This window comes from Camarhynchus parvulus, chromosome 12 (assembly GCF_901933205.1).
Source record: "Camarhynchus parvulus chromosome 12, STF_HiC, whole genome shotgun sequence".
NCBI classification, from domain to species: Eukaryota; Metazoa; Chordata; class Aves; order Passeriformes; family Thraupidae; genus Camarhynchus; species Camarhynchus parvulus.
Genome location: NC_044582.1, coordinates 15,774,773 through 15,788,837, shown reverse-complemented (window position 1 = coordinate 15,788,837; position 14,065 = coordinate 15,774,773). Strand labels below are relative to the sequence as shown.

General features: G+C 41.1%; 1 protein-coding gene across 1 annotated transcript in view; it reads right to left on the bottom strand.

The window, feature by feature from the left end:
• Positions 1 to 1,133: 1,133 nt before the first annotated feature.
• Positions 1,134 to 14,065, bottom strand: part of LOC115908430 — a 34,366-nt gene continuing 21,434 nt past the window's right edge. Inside the window, exons 8-12 of the mRNA XM_030956982.1 lie at positions 12,851 to 13,059; positions 12,265 to 12,337; positions 7,495 to 7,612; positions 1,252 to 1,486; positions 1,134 to 1,164 (exon numbers count right to left, since the gene is read on the bottom strand). Coding sequence (XP_030812842.1) covers positions 1,291 to 1,486; positions 7,495 to 7,612; positions 12,265 to 12,337; positions 12,851 to 13,059 — 596 coding nt within the window. The 3' untranslated portion in view covers positions 1,134 to 1,164; positions 1,252 to 1,290. The remainder of the gene's footprint in view (positions 1,165 to 1,251; positions 1,487 to 7,494; positions 7,613 to 12,264; positions 12,338 to 12,850; positions 13,060 to 14,065) is intronic.

The window sequence follows — 14,065 nt, the reverse complement described above, 5'->3', positions numbered from 1 at the left end:
CAGAAAAACGACTCAAGATGAAACATGAGATATGTATTAATTATCAATGGTCTAATAGAAAATTTAATGAAGACAAGTATCTTCTTGCACTTTATCCACGATAACGATGATAGTACGTCAGCAAGGCGCATACCTTACAACGTAGCCGTGAATGTCAAGTCTGAAGCCATTACAGCAATTCCCCACAATAATGGCCAGCCAATGCATGGGCTTGTAGCACTTAATCAAAGTAATGACATCCATCCACAATTATTTATGTTATGGTAACAAAGAGCTGCCAAATGCAAAACAAATGACATGAGGATTTGCAAGTGAATTTCTTCCCGTAAATTCTCCTTAGGTTATGCTTTAGGGCCCTCAGGATGGAAGTCTGTCTTTATCCAGAGCAATATCAGAACCGTGGGGTTACTGTGCCACATTTTACTGCCTATAAGCAATGAACCCAATGCTATCACTAAAACAAGCTCTTCAGCCAACAGAACTGTATCAATATCACTTGAGCTGGCCTTGGTTTGCACCCAAGAGTTGTCTTCAGTATTTTACAAGTGGAAAAAGAAATTATTTGGAAGATGACCTTTGCTTACTTCTGTTTATCATGGAAAACAAAGACCCAGTTGTATCAACACTTAAACACACATTTAACTTAAAGTATATGAGCAGTCCCTACTTACCTCAATAGGTTTGGATTAGAGCCATTATAATTACCAACCATGAATCTCTATTAAGTGCAGCACTGTTCTTTCAGGGGCATTTATGTGGGTGTTTGTATAAAAACACTGTCAAAAACTAAAGAACACCAGTAAATATTAAATGGCAACACTCAGGTTCAAATGTAATGAACTAATTTATTTTTTTTAACACTACATCCAACTGTTTTTCACCACTCACAGATGTCACTGGAACAACTTGAATACAAAAAAATTGCCTAAGAACAATAAACTGCACAGACCAGCTAATATGGATTGCTTTTAAAATGCCCCCTGTTAAACTTAAATAATAGCCAAATCTCACTGCAGTAAATGTACTTTTATATCATTAAATACTAATTTAACAGAAATGTGACTGCGCAGTGAAAAACACGAAAATGCTGGAAAACTGAAAGATTGCCTTTTTTTTTTTTTGCTTTACTCTTCCTGTGCATTATACAAGTCTCCAAATTAACACCTGAAAGAAGGAAACAATAATTTCATATTAGCTGGCTATGTAGTCACACAAGGCAAAGCTGGGGCTAAGCTTAACTTTAATACTCACTTTCCAAGGCCCATGAGAAGGGAGACTGCAGGACACCTCTCACCACAGGCTCTGGCCACCCTCAATGACCAGGTTGTGGCCTGTCATGTAGTCAGAGGCTTCAGAGGCCAGGTAGACCACGGCAGCCTGCAGGTCCGTGGGCTGGGCCAGCCTCCCAGCTGGAATGTCAGCCAGCCAGCGCCGCACCAGCGGCCGCAGCTCCTGCGAGTGGATCAGCGGCGTGTCAACGATGCCCCTGCAGCGAGCACACCGACCAAGGGTTTAGCAACAAGTCCTGCCCAGAAAGAAAGGCAGCACCTAGAGGTGTTGGAGATGTTAATGCAGAAGGAAAGCAGAGTAACAGCACAAAGGAGATGAGCACATCCAGCCTGCTCTGCCCTTGCTGAAAGTCATGGTGCAAACTTCCATAGCGCTCCTTTCCTATCATCGCCTTCCGCTGCTGATGGGCAGATCAGGGGTTTCCTTTCAAGTACACATACACTCACATGATCTTCTCAGCTAATAGCACAACCCCCTCACTTTTAGGTTATCCATAATCACCAGTTTAAATTTCTTTTCCAGGAAAAAAGTACAGCATTGGAAGTGAAAGTGCCTCGAATTGGGTCTGTCACAGGTCTTGGGAATTGTTGTCCTTCCCCCAATTTCTCATCACTCTACAACTAATGTCATACAGCATGCTTGTGTACAGCCTAGAAACTGAAAACAGACCAACTCCCCATATGTCAAACAACGAGGGGAACAAAAGCCAGCACCCTTCCGGGCACCAGAGCCTTTCCACACAAAAAAAGGAGAGGCAGAGATAAGCACAACACATCCAGTGTGATCTCCCTTAAACCAATGCCTGAGAAATCACACTGATTTACTTGTCATGCCTCTTTTACATTAATGACTGACTCCACTATTTACTAAAACTCTGCTAAGTTTGGTTTTTTTTCAGGTGCCCTAAAATGCTGCAGGAAGCACAATGCAGGGCAAAGATTTGCCTGGCTTTTATGACTTTAACTGCAACTGATTTGTCATACTCCTCCTTAACAACATATTTGTATTTTGCAAAATGTATAATTTTTTCAGCCCCTGAACAAATATATTTACATAGCTGTGTCTAACGAGAAATTACATTTAACTTCTCAGAAATGACAATAACTAAAACCTGAACTGCCAATTCCACTTCATTAGTGTGGTAGAAATGCATTCCAAATGTTAATAAAAATTCCAACATGCTGATAAATTAGCGCTTCTAAGGAGCATGTGACACCTTGGTTAACATATTCAACCTCAATTATATTTCTCTTCAGCACCCTGTTATCTGGAACCTTTGCTGGCAATCAGAGGTGCTGTTTTTCAGCGGCCAATTTTCTAGATAATGTAGCTTATCAACACTGTGGGTAAACTTGCCAATGAAATCAGGCTGCACTGAACCACACACACGCTAATTGCATCTCTTTTTTATGCATATTTACAGACTGTCACTTCAAAGAAATCAGTGGCCCATTGAGGCAGCCAGTTAGCTGGAAGAATTGCCTCTTGCAAATGAAAATTAGCAAACAAGCTAGTGATAAATATGAAATGAACAAAGTATAAAAATACCCGTTTTGTTCTGAAACTTCATCGGCATCCCAATTTAGACTTCCAAGGAAATAATTTTTTGAGACAGACTGGATTCTGGGTATGAGATTTACCTTTTGTTTTAAATGAAGGCTGAAATCCGCTATTTACTCTGTTATGAAGTGGAACTAATTCAGATTTTCCCCCAAACATTTCTGTTCGCGCTAATCAGGCAGGATTTAAATATCAGCTTTATATTTTATTGTAATTGTCAATAAAGAGCAGAGCAGTTCAGAAACACTGAGCGATGCAGTTCACTTAAGTTCTGGCAATGTAACAAAATCAAGCACATTCCAGTATAGGACTGCAAATGCTTTACTTATTTCCTTCAAGCAGAGCCCCATAGTCTCCTTTGCTTTTCTAAACTCCTCAAGAACTGGTTTTCTTCAGAGAGAAACGTGCTTTGAGCAGCAGACATTAAGTATATTGAACTCCTTTCCCTTACGTGCCTCTCACTGAGCTTACAAAACCATCACCATCGTCATCATCATTCTGGCTTTACACTAGAAGAGACCAGAATAAGATCCATATGATTTTCTTATTTTTTTTCATTTACAGATACATTTTAACCTCAAGGGAATGCAGATTAGGGAATAAAACACACAGTCCTCCAGCACAACAGATTTTGCTAAAAAGAGGACGTTTTTCAATCTGTTAAGAAAAATGATCTTTGGTCTGATCACTGCAGTCTGTGAATCACCGTGCTGTGCCTCTTGCTGGACCTTTCTTTAGGTTCACTCCACATAGCAAAAATTTAGATGTGAAACCAAACTTCACTACAAATTTTTGTTATAGAAATGAGAAAAAAATACAGCGCAAAACTTAAAAGTTGCAAACACACATACTGATGGCACTATAAATATTAGGCATGTCATTGATACTACACATCTTCTGGGGAAGCTTGGTGCCAAGTTGGGCAATTTAACGTTGTCGAACCCTTTTAGGCAGATTTTAGTTGGCTCCTAACCAGTTCCAGCAAAGACAACTGCCAATGCATTAATTCCCTACCTCATCTCGTATGCAGTGCTGAGCCTATCAGTACTTTTCTGTTGCATGTCAATGTAATATCAAACTGCTGGTTCCTTAATGTTAGATATGAGCATCAATATTTCATTATTGATACACAGGACAATTTTGGACATGAGGGAGGAAAAAAAAGACTGCTAAAAAAAAAAGGAGAAAAAAACAATTGCCTGAAACATTTCCACTTCGAGAGACACATTAGGAAAAATATCACTTACCAGATACTTAACTGGAATTGTTACGTGCACTCAATCCCCAAATGAGAGCAAAAAAAGATTCCATCTGTGTGTAACTTGATTTCTTTCAGATGAGTTATTAATTTGAATGAGTTAAGTACACTCCACTTAATCAGGAAGTGTTTAATCACAAGATCCACTTAATTGGGACATCTCCCAAGGAATTAAGATTTAAGTCCAAAGATACTTACCAGCAACGACTGCTGCTTAATGGGGATAGTAATGCTGCTTAATTGGGATGCCTTCAGGTGATGCTGGGGTGCTCCCTCACCTGCTAGCTCTGCCTCTCCTTCCCCTTTATGGGGTGTTCCCCAAACCTGCAGTGATCCTGCCCTGCCTGCTTTCTGGGGCTACAAGCCTGGTGCAGCCCTGTGTGGCTGCTTTCAGAGGAGCGGGGCAGGATGCAGGGCACACAAAGGCTCTTTGCCCAGCAGCCCAAACCCAAATCCCTGCAGCCCATCAGGAGGAAACATGGTTCATCCCCCAGGGCTGCTGCCCTGGCTGTGAGTTGACCTTAATATCAACTTCCACCTGCCCTTCCCAAAGGTCATGACATAATGGCATTTCATGTCTTGCTAATCAAGAAGGCAGTAATTAGCCAAAAAAATGGACATTGATTCAGTGTAATGGCTGCAAAAATGACGTGTTCAATGCTGCACATGCCAAAAACCAGACACCTTCCAGAATTTCCTCTTCCATCACACCCAACACACTTCCATGTCCTGGAACCAGCAAAGAGACTAAACCCTGTGGGCAGCTGGGCATCAGTCAGTGCTCTGTAAAGTTCCCTGATTACACCCAGGTACCCTCTGCAGCTCAACCCCCACATCCATTTCAGGAAGACTCCAAGACCACCTTCATTTTTTGGTATCAGCTGTGTAGACGCCTATGAGGTGATGGCACTGGATGGTGGTGCAAGCACTGAGCACAGGTTCCACGATAGCAACAGCATAAGTCAGCCAAAGCATCCAGGGAATCTCAGCCACCTTCTCTGGGCATCAGGTTTGCCTGGCCAGCAAGAGAAGCCTGCATGTTCAATTTTATAAATGTAATAAATCATCCTAAGGACTCGGTCATAACATTTTATGCATTGCTAACTTTTATGCATTGCTCTGCATAAGTTTTATGCACTCATTAAGAAATTAAGTTGATAAAAAGTGACCAGATAGGAAGAGGGGGAAAAGGCCAAAAGGTTTGCATGGTGAAATAATGTTTAAGGTCAGACTGGAGCATTTGGAGCTTCAGACAGAGTCACACTGGGAGTGCCTTAAAGCCTTAATGCAACCGTGACTGGGAGGGGCAAAGTACTTAAGGACACAGATATTTTACTTATCCAGAGCTGATTTTGGGCACCATAATGCCTTATATCTAGATCTGTTCTCCTCAGACTCCTTAAAATCCCATCTTGTTATAAGATGACACTGAGGCTCCTGCTGGTGCTGTATGCTCAGATCAAGTAGGTTGAAGGTATCTCTGGTCCTCAGTGAGTCACATCAAGAGACAGTGACACTAGAGGGGTCCACACTAGAGGGGGTGGGTCCAAATGTGCACTGAAATGAAGGTTCACATCTCACACAGGCAGGACTATAAATGTGAATAGTTATTCACTCAGAAGCAGATGTGGTTTTTGCTCATGTGTTGAAGCATCTGAGCTCTATGAGCTACTGCAGGCTCCTTCCTCATGCCCAGAGGTCCCTAGGCAATCCCATCATGAGGGGCTCAGCCAGAGCTTGGAGGCTCTGTGAGGGAAGTTCTGCTGGTCTCCAAAGCAGCTCAGTCCAGGTTCCCACCTGCATTAGGGGAACTGCTCTGTCCACAACAGGGGACCTCAAAGACAGCAAAATATTTGTTCTCCACATGTCCTTCCTGGCTATTCCTCCAAAAAGGCAATACATCACCCTCTTTTTGTTGTAGGATTTTGAGCTCAGAGTTAAAGACAGGTAGAGATGATCAAAATGCAACCCTGTGTTGCCTTGAAAAGTAGAAAGAAAGGCTGTCTATTTTTTCTCCATGAGCTGACAACTGTCTCCAGAAACATAACTTCTCTAGAAGTGAGTGCTTGCTTCCAAGCTGTACAAAGCAATGAGTTTTGATCATTTGGTGACTATATTTTAAATTTATGTAAGCTCCTAAGAAATGGGTAATTCCTCCTGTAAGAGCCTTCTCATCCGTAATTGCTGTGAATGTGGCACAACTATCCCACCTCTGCTGGTGCAGATTACCCGTATGTTTTCAGACACAATTCCTGCCAGGTCCTGCTGAGCTTCCCTAATTCCCTTCATCTCCCCAGCTCCCAAAAGCCAGTGTAAATTCACTAGTGCTAGTTGTAGGAACACCACTACAGTGCTGCTAGCATGGGCATGGGGAAAATCCCATTAGGAAGTAAGATGCTGTTGAAAGAATCTGTGGATCACGGAGAGTGACGGCTGGAGTCTCTGGTATAATTAGTAATAAATAATCATAAGGAAGACAGCTAGCACAAGCAAGGGGAGAGCAGACCAGCGGTAAAAACAGAAGCACTTGCCATTAAGCTCTGTGATTTTTTTTCTCCCCCTCCACTTTGTGGATTAAAATATGTAATTTGTTTTCCCTAATTTGATCTACATTATTATCTTCATTATTACAATTTAACTCCTGGGTTAAAATCCTGCCCTTCTTAGTTACTCTGATTGACTTCAATGGTCTACAGAATTTGACCGCTTCCAATTAACGCTATCCACTTGGGTTTCTGCTCAGCACTATCGTGCACTGCTAATTGTTTAATAAAATGACTGGTTGGGCATGAGTGTGAGAAACAGGGAGAGACAAAGTGGATCTGGTAGGAAAACTTTTCTTTGTGAATAAATACCCTAAAACATAGCTTGAAATCTCCAAAAGTAAGGAAAATGCAATTTGTAATAAATATATATACATATATATTTACAAAACTACACCAGGCCTCCTGTGTCTGTTGGAGCTGACCAGTAGCTCAATAACAGCAATAAAATGTAGCTTTTAAAGTGCCTATGTATTTGTCTCAAGTAAAAAGGGAAAAGAAGTAGTGTCTGTTAAGTGTCAAAAACCCTTTCTTTAACCACAGAAGGCTTGGACAGACTAAGGAAATATTTCATCTGGAAGGGAAATGCTAAAAACTACCCTTCACATTATTGGAAAACCTATTACCAAATGCTAAAACCTCTCCTTAAATCCCTGAGTATACAAAGCAACAGAGCAGGCTCGGTTCTAAGTATTTAAACCTTTGTTAAGGAAAAGACAACATAAAAAGGGATGCAATCCACCTGCTAATTAGAAACTTTATTTGCTGAGATAGTGTTCATTTGAGCTTTGTAGAACATTTCATTCCCTTTGTAATTTCAAAATGAGACTACATTTTACTTACGGGGAAATGCAGTTGACTTTTACTCCTCTGTCAATCCACTCGGTTCCCAATGTCTGTGTTAATTTTACGACCCCGGCTTTGGAGGTGTTGTACGCCAACTGCTTCTGTGGGTGAGGGACTGCAAGGGATTCAGAAGAAGAAAATTATTTATTCTTCCCAAATTAAAATAGCTCAGGCACTACACAGACAATTCCCTGCATTGATATGAGCTATTTACCCTTTTGCCAGGTACCAGGCAGGGAGCAGCAAGAATTCAGCCACCTACAACACAAACCCCTAAATATGTATCTTGCTGTCTAATAATTTCGTCTCAGCAGATGGGCTGCTGGAAAACAATGGTGAAAATAAAAATAAAGACATATAAAAGATCCCATATTTGGGCAAAGACAAAACTGATGTATTAAACATATATATGCAATACTTAACTGCTCTGAAGAAAGATAAATAATCATACACATGCACATTCATATATTGTACACATATGTATGTTTATATACTGTGCACTGTAATACTAATAAAATACATTATCATATAATTTTAAAATATTATATAATCAATAATATAATGTCTGACATATATATTCTGTGTTATGTAATATATTAATATTATTTATAATAATATGTGGTAGATAATATGTGATTGCTGAATGTAACAGTAAATTGTTTGATATGACATTATATGATAGAATATGATATAAGTGCATAATAGATTTTATATAATACATTATATATAGCTTCTTGGAACAAATTATTCTCCCTAATTTTTAAATTATCCATAGTCTGAGGCAAACACATCTTATGATTTAACCAATGTTTGTGTGGATGTGAACACAGGTGCATCCCAAAAATTCAGAACACCCACCACTTTCAAAATCTGAAGCTTTTGAAAATGTTTCAGAGATGTCACATGTCAGTCAAAGACAGAAAATGATCAGCTTGCTAATTACAATGTTCAAGCTTGTTAGTGCCGTGTTCTCGGTGGCTCTGCCCCTCTCCAGCTCAGTGAAAGCTACTTAAGGACAAATCCCCAGTGGGTGTAAAGTGCCTTAAACCCACGGGAGTCAATCCAAGTCAGTCCAGGTGCTGGGATTCACACCCACAAAGTATCTCTCCTTGGACTTTTCTGGCTGCCATTAGGACTTCATTAAAGAAATCCAGCGCAAAGCATCCATCCATAATTAGCTCTGTATCAGCACAGAGCTTCACTGAGCTGCTGACTCTGATGGAGGGAGAGAGGGGGAAATCAGGGCAAATATCAGTAGTCACAAAGACAGGCAATTCCAGCCTGTGGGGTTGGATAACGCTGAACCCTGGAAGGAAAGGAATCACTGGGTTTGTGCAAGGTTCCGCAGCCAAACCCCAACTCCCAGCATTTGATGAAAGCAGATAAGCCGCACTGGCAGCTGGCATCAAACTAGTCTCAATAAATTAAGCTGATCCATCAGTTCTATATCACTCCCACCCATAGCATCCCAACACGCCCACTACTGATTTTATTGACTGAAACTCTTGGGTTTGAATATGTCAATGTAAAGGGTGGAAAGAAGGTGATAACTGAGTTACCCAAACTCTGAAAAAGACAAAAAGCCCTGCTGCAAATCAGTGAGTATGTGAACAAGGACCTTTGCCTTGAACAGAGGTGTTTGTGAATAGATTTAAAGCACACACATGATGGCAGCAACAATTAGAGGGTTTTTTTCCTGCATATACTGCAGGTTTGCTCAGAATTCAGAGGCCTTTTCCTTGCTAAAAAGAGCATTTCCTACCATGGCCCTCCTCTGCCAGCATTTATTCTGTGCTCTTTTTCATTCAATAAGAAATAATTTACATTTTGACCAGCAAAACTGCCTTGCCCTCAGTGTGTGGCTGTTGCCCCCTGACGCAGCGTGCCGTGGGGGCTCTCAAAGAGATGTGGAACGTAATTTCTTGATTAATTGCCATGCATCAGCTCCAAGTTACATACAACTTTGGTAGTTAACCTCGTAACCTCCCAAAAGCAGTTCTTTGCTAAACTTTCCAAACATGTCTGTCTGTGATAAATCATTTTGGTGGTCACTTGCTAAGAGGAGAGGAGTTCTGGCACTGGCTCTGCACCTACAGTGCATGTGGGTGAGAACAAGTCGCTGCAAGCCATGAGAATCAGCTTCTGACTTGTGTGATGAGACACAGCTATCAAAAGTCTTTCCATGGACTTTAGTCTTTATAAGAATATCTGAAGAAGATAATTAGGAGCATGAAATTTTCCCCTGTTGAAGCACTCAGCCCCTCACAATTGGAAGAACTCAAGGAGAAGCCAACAGGCGCTGTGAATCTCTGGCGTTGGATGGGATTTCTGCAGCTAAGCACCCCATGCCACCTCCTCTTCCCTCACCTAAGGTGGTCTCTTTACAGAGAAAAGAGCAAATCGGTAACCCTCCAAACTCATACCAAATGGGGCTTGTGAATAAAGCCATGCCTCCAGCAGTGTCACCAAAAAATCTGCATTGCTAAGGCTTCTGAGAAGGACACTCACTCCTATTCAAAACAGATGATAGGAGAAAGCAGATAAAAATTCTGCCAACATTAGCTGTATTATGTTTTAAACACCTTTGTTCTGACTTTGGCTGGATTTTTTTCCCAGTAGATTCTCTCTCCCATCCTTGAGGGAGAGAGGGAAGGGCTATGGGGTTATAGCACAACAACCTGACACTGCTGCTGCCCCCTTTTTGGTGCATCAGGCTCCCAGCCTGACCTTGAAGCAGCCACACAGTATTAATGAGAGGTGCACACAGAGCAGAGCAGACCACTTCCCACTGAAGATATTCACTGTAAAAATTACAACTCCGAGTTACACCTGTGTGAGCAGCCGAGCCACCGCTGCTGGAGCGAACGCCTGGAATAATTCCATTGGAACACCAGAATCAAAATGCACATATGCAAAATGTATGCAGCATATCTTCGATTAATTAAAGCTGATTCTGAGCAGTGTATCTGGAAAAATCACAAACAAAAACCTCCCTATCCTGCTAAGTGTCTCCTCATTTTCCTGTATCTCTGAGGAAGGACTCAACCTACAACAACAACAAAAAAAATATCCCCTAACTATTTCTAGAAACATTTCATACTATGCCAGTTGGCCAACGTACTTAAATAACCAACCAACCAACATATTTATTTAACATTCAGCAGATGGACATGATATGAACATCGTGGTTTTCAGTCGTAGTTTCATAACTACTAGATTTTCTCAATGCCAAGACTCAAACAGGTTCAGAAGGTAAACATATCTCTCCATCTCTTAACTTCTGGCCTAGCATGCATTAACTTTCACTGACATTTAAATGCATCTTGGGATGACCCTTCCAGGTTGCTCTCAGGGCTGCTTTCCAATGCTCCTTTCTGTTCCAGGACAGGTACTGCCCTTAGATGTGATTCCCTGGGCTTGGCTCACCAGCCAAGGAGGTGCAGCTCCAAACTGGGGCTGGGATGGATGCTGGGTTGGAATGGCATCACCACCCAGCTCAGCAGAGCTGTGCCAAGCCCTGACTGAAAAGTTGGAAAAAGCCCCTCCTTAAGCAGAGCAGACCACTGCTGGGCTGCAGCGAGGCTGGGAGCTGTGTGCCAAAACAGCAGATCCCCAGTTTGTGCCAATTCCCAGAGCTTCCTAACTTTCTCCAGGATGGACTACATCCCAGGAAATTTTGCTTTGTGACAATGATGTGGATGGTGACAGCCCAAGCACAGACCAGAGCCCGACTGCTCAGAGCAGAGCAGGAAAGCCTGAGGTATTTGGAATTTAAAGCAACACAATCTTTTCAGAATTACTTTTCTTGGGGAGTTTTTGTAACTTTACAAAGTTGGGATGAAGGGGTGGTGCCTGTGTTTAAGCATAAGTAAAACAGCTGGTAAAGACACTTGAAAAAATATTAACAACAACATTATAAATGGATTTTTGAAGAACCATTTAAAGTTACTGTGCAATAAACTGAGTAGAATGACATTGAATGTCAAACTGGGCACAGTAAAAATAAACATTATTCTGAAGGAAAATAAAAAGACTGCATATTTATGTAACATTCAGCAGATGGACATTATATTAATACAGGGGTTTTCAGTTGTACTTTTATAGCTACTAGATTTTCTTGCCTAACTTGGCAACCCAAGGCACCATTTGATTTTTGGATTTGGACAATACTGCAACAGATGTCCAGACCAATAAAATAAATTCCTAAAGGGCTATGCTTAATTTGTGTAATTGATCAATTTTTGTTACATGGGCTTCAGCTCAGCAGCCTTCCAGATTAGCTCAGCAGTAGGGATTTCATTCCATATGTTACAATGGTTTATTGGTCCTTTTGATGACACTGCTGATTCAGCAGCATTGGTGCAGGCACCTGTTGGCAATGAGAATGTTATAAAACCCATGGGTACCAGGGCAAATATTGGCACAAAATCCTTTGGGTGGCTTGTAAGCATCTTGTGGGCTCAGCTTCCCACATGCCAAAGAGTTTGCCTGGAACAGCCTGGAGAGAACAGCGCCTCCCCTGTGGTATCTGCTCCAGAGTCAGAGAAGGTGACTCCACCTTTTCTATAAAAAGTAATAAGTGCTCTAAAACATTGAGGACAGATAAATGTTGAAAAATGATATCAATAAAAATTTTGTAGTACATTTCCTCTAATATGAAATGTCAGTGATTTACTCCTTCCCAATACAGGTTTAATTGATTCAAATAGCATCGGTAGTAATTAAAATATGGATTCTGAAGCACAACTGTTAGCTCTCATCACTCACCTATTAAACTTGCCATAGATGCTGTGTTAATTATCTTCCCATATCCTTGATTCAGCATAATGCGGCCTGCAGCCTGTGACAGAAATTAAAGGAAAGACCAGTGACCCTTTCTGTGATTGTGCTAATAATGACATGATAATAAATTAGTCTTTTCAGAAGAGTTGATGTGCTAACACATTTTTTTTAAGTACCTGATATAAAAACTTGGTATAAAAATGGCTGATGCAGGGAAAAATCCCATTGCCATTTCACACCTCTCCACTGTTGGCAATATTTTTTTCCAAAAAATCACAAATGTTGGGAATTCCCCCCTCCAAGCTTTCTGGTTTTCAAATAACCACCCTTCAAAAAAATTTTGGCCATTCTTTAATGCCTGGGCTTGGATAGACAATAAGTACCAGCTGCTTTTGACTGTATTGACCAAAATCTGTAATTAATATAAAGCAAATCTCTCCTAAACTCCACCAAAACTAGGACCAATTCTATTGTGATAATTATTAATAAAGTGCTATTATATTTTGAGATAAAGGAAACAGAATATTAATACCCATTTGCAAAACAAACCAGTGCAGTATTTCACACTTACTTGGCAGCACAAAAATAATCCTCGTAAATTAACATTAAAAGTTTTGTCCCACTCCTCCAGGGAAGTCTCTTCACTTGCAGAGTTCAGATTGATGCCTGCATTGTTGCATGCAACGTGGACTGTGCCCCAGCGAGCCACAATTGCATCCACCATCCTTTGCACATCCTCAGGCTTGCTTACATCTGCTGCCAGGGCAAGGCTTTTAATGCCTGCAAAAAAAAAAAAAATAAAAGTGATGGAGTCAGCATAGGAGCTCACAGGGGAAAAAAAATTCTATTTTATGATTGTTTTTTAATTCATATATAGAGATATTTTATATATGGCTGTATTTTATACATATATATGTATATATATATTCCACCTTAATTAATTGCCCCACAAATAGTAGCAAAACGTGGGTTTGTTACTGCAATACCATTATAAAGTTGCTGACTGCTGCGAGGTTTGCTGGCTGGAGAGCAGCCTGGAGCCCAGGTGTGGGAGCCACGGCTGCCGCTCGGGCAGGACGAAGCGTGGAACACTGCACCATCTTCTGTCCAAACCCTCAAGTGCAGCTTCCCCTTCTCCCAGCCGCTCTACAGAACCTTTTCTTCTGCCAGGTCCCCCCCAGGATGCTACAGAAAACAAATTAATTTGTCCCAAACTGCTCTCTGGGTGAACTACAGCATGCAGAGATGGGAGCCTCAGACAAAACCAAAGTTTTAGGTGGGAGCTAAGTGGGAATACCTGCAGGTGCACAGGTATGGCAGTCATAGTGACTTATTTACTGCAAATCACACTGCCAGAATAATGCAACCATCTGGAAGTGATTTGGCAAATTTGAAATATTAAGAAGTTTTGCATTTTTTCCTAAAATAATCCAGCCATTGACTTCTGCACCAGGGCTGATCTGTAAATAACTTCATTTAATTCATTATAAAAATCAGCTTTAAATAACTTTATTGTTAAACAGCATAAGAAGCCTGCTGAGGCACCTGATTCCACTGGGATTATACCCATCCTCAAAGCCAAAAAAGGCTACCCCAGTAAGGGCTGTGGTGAAATGGGTCTTAATTAAGGAAGGAGGGAGGCACCCACTGGGGTTGGGTGCCTCAGCAGCCTGGGTAGGAAGTTGCAGCTATTAAAGCAAGATCTTTTTCTTCTATATAAATGACAAATTTGTTCCACACTGTTACCTCTTTTAGATCATTCTGATGAAACATTTAAAAGAAGGGA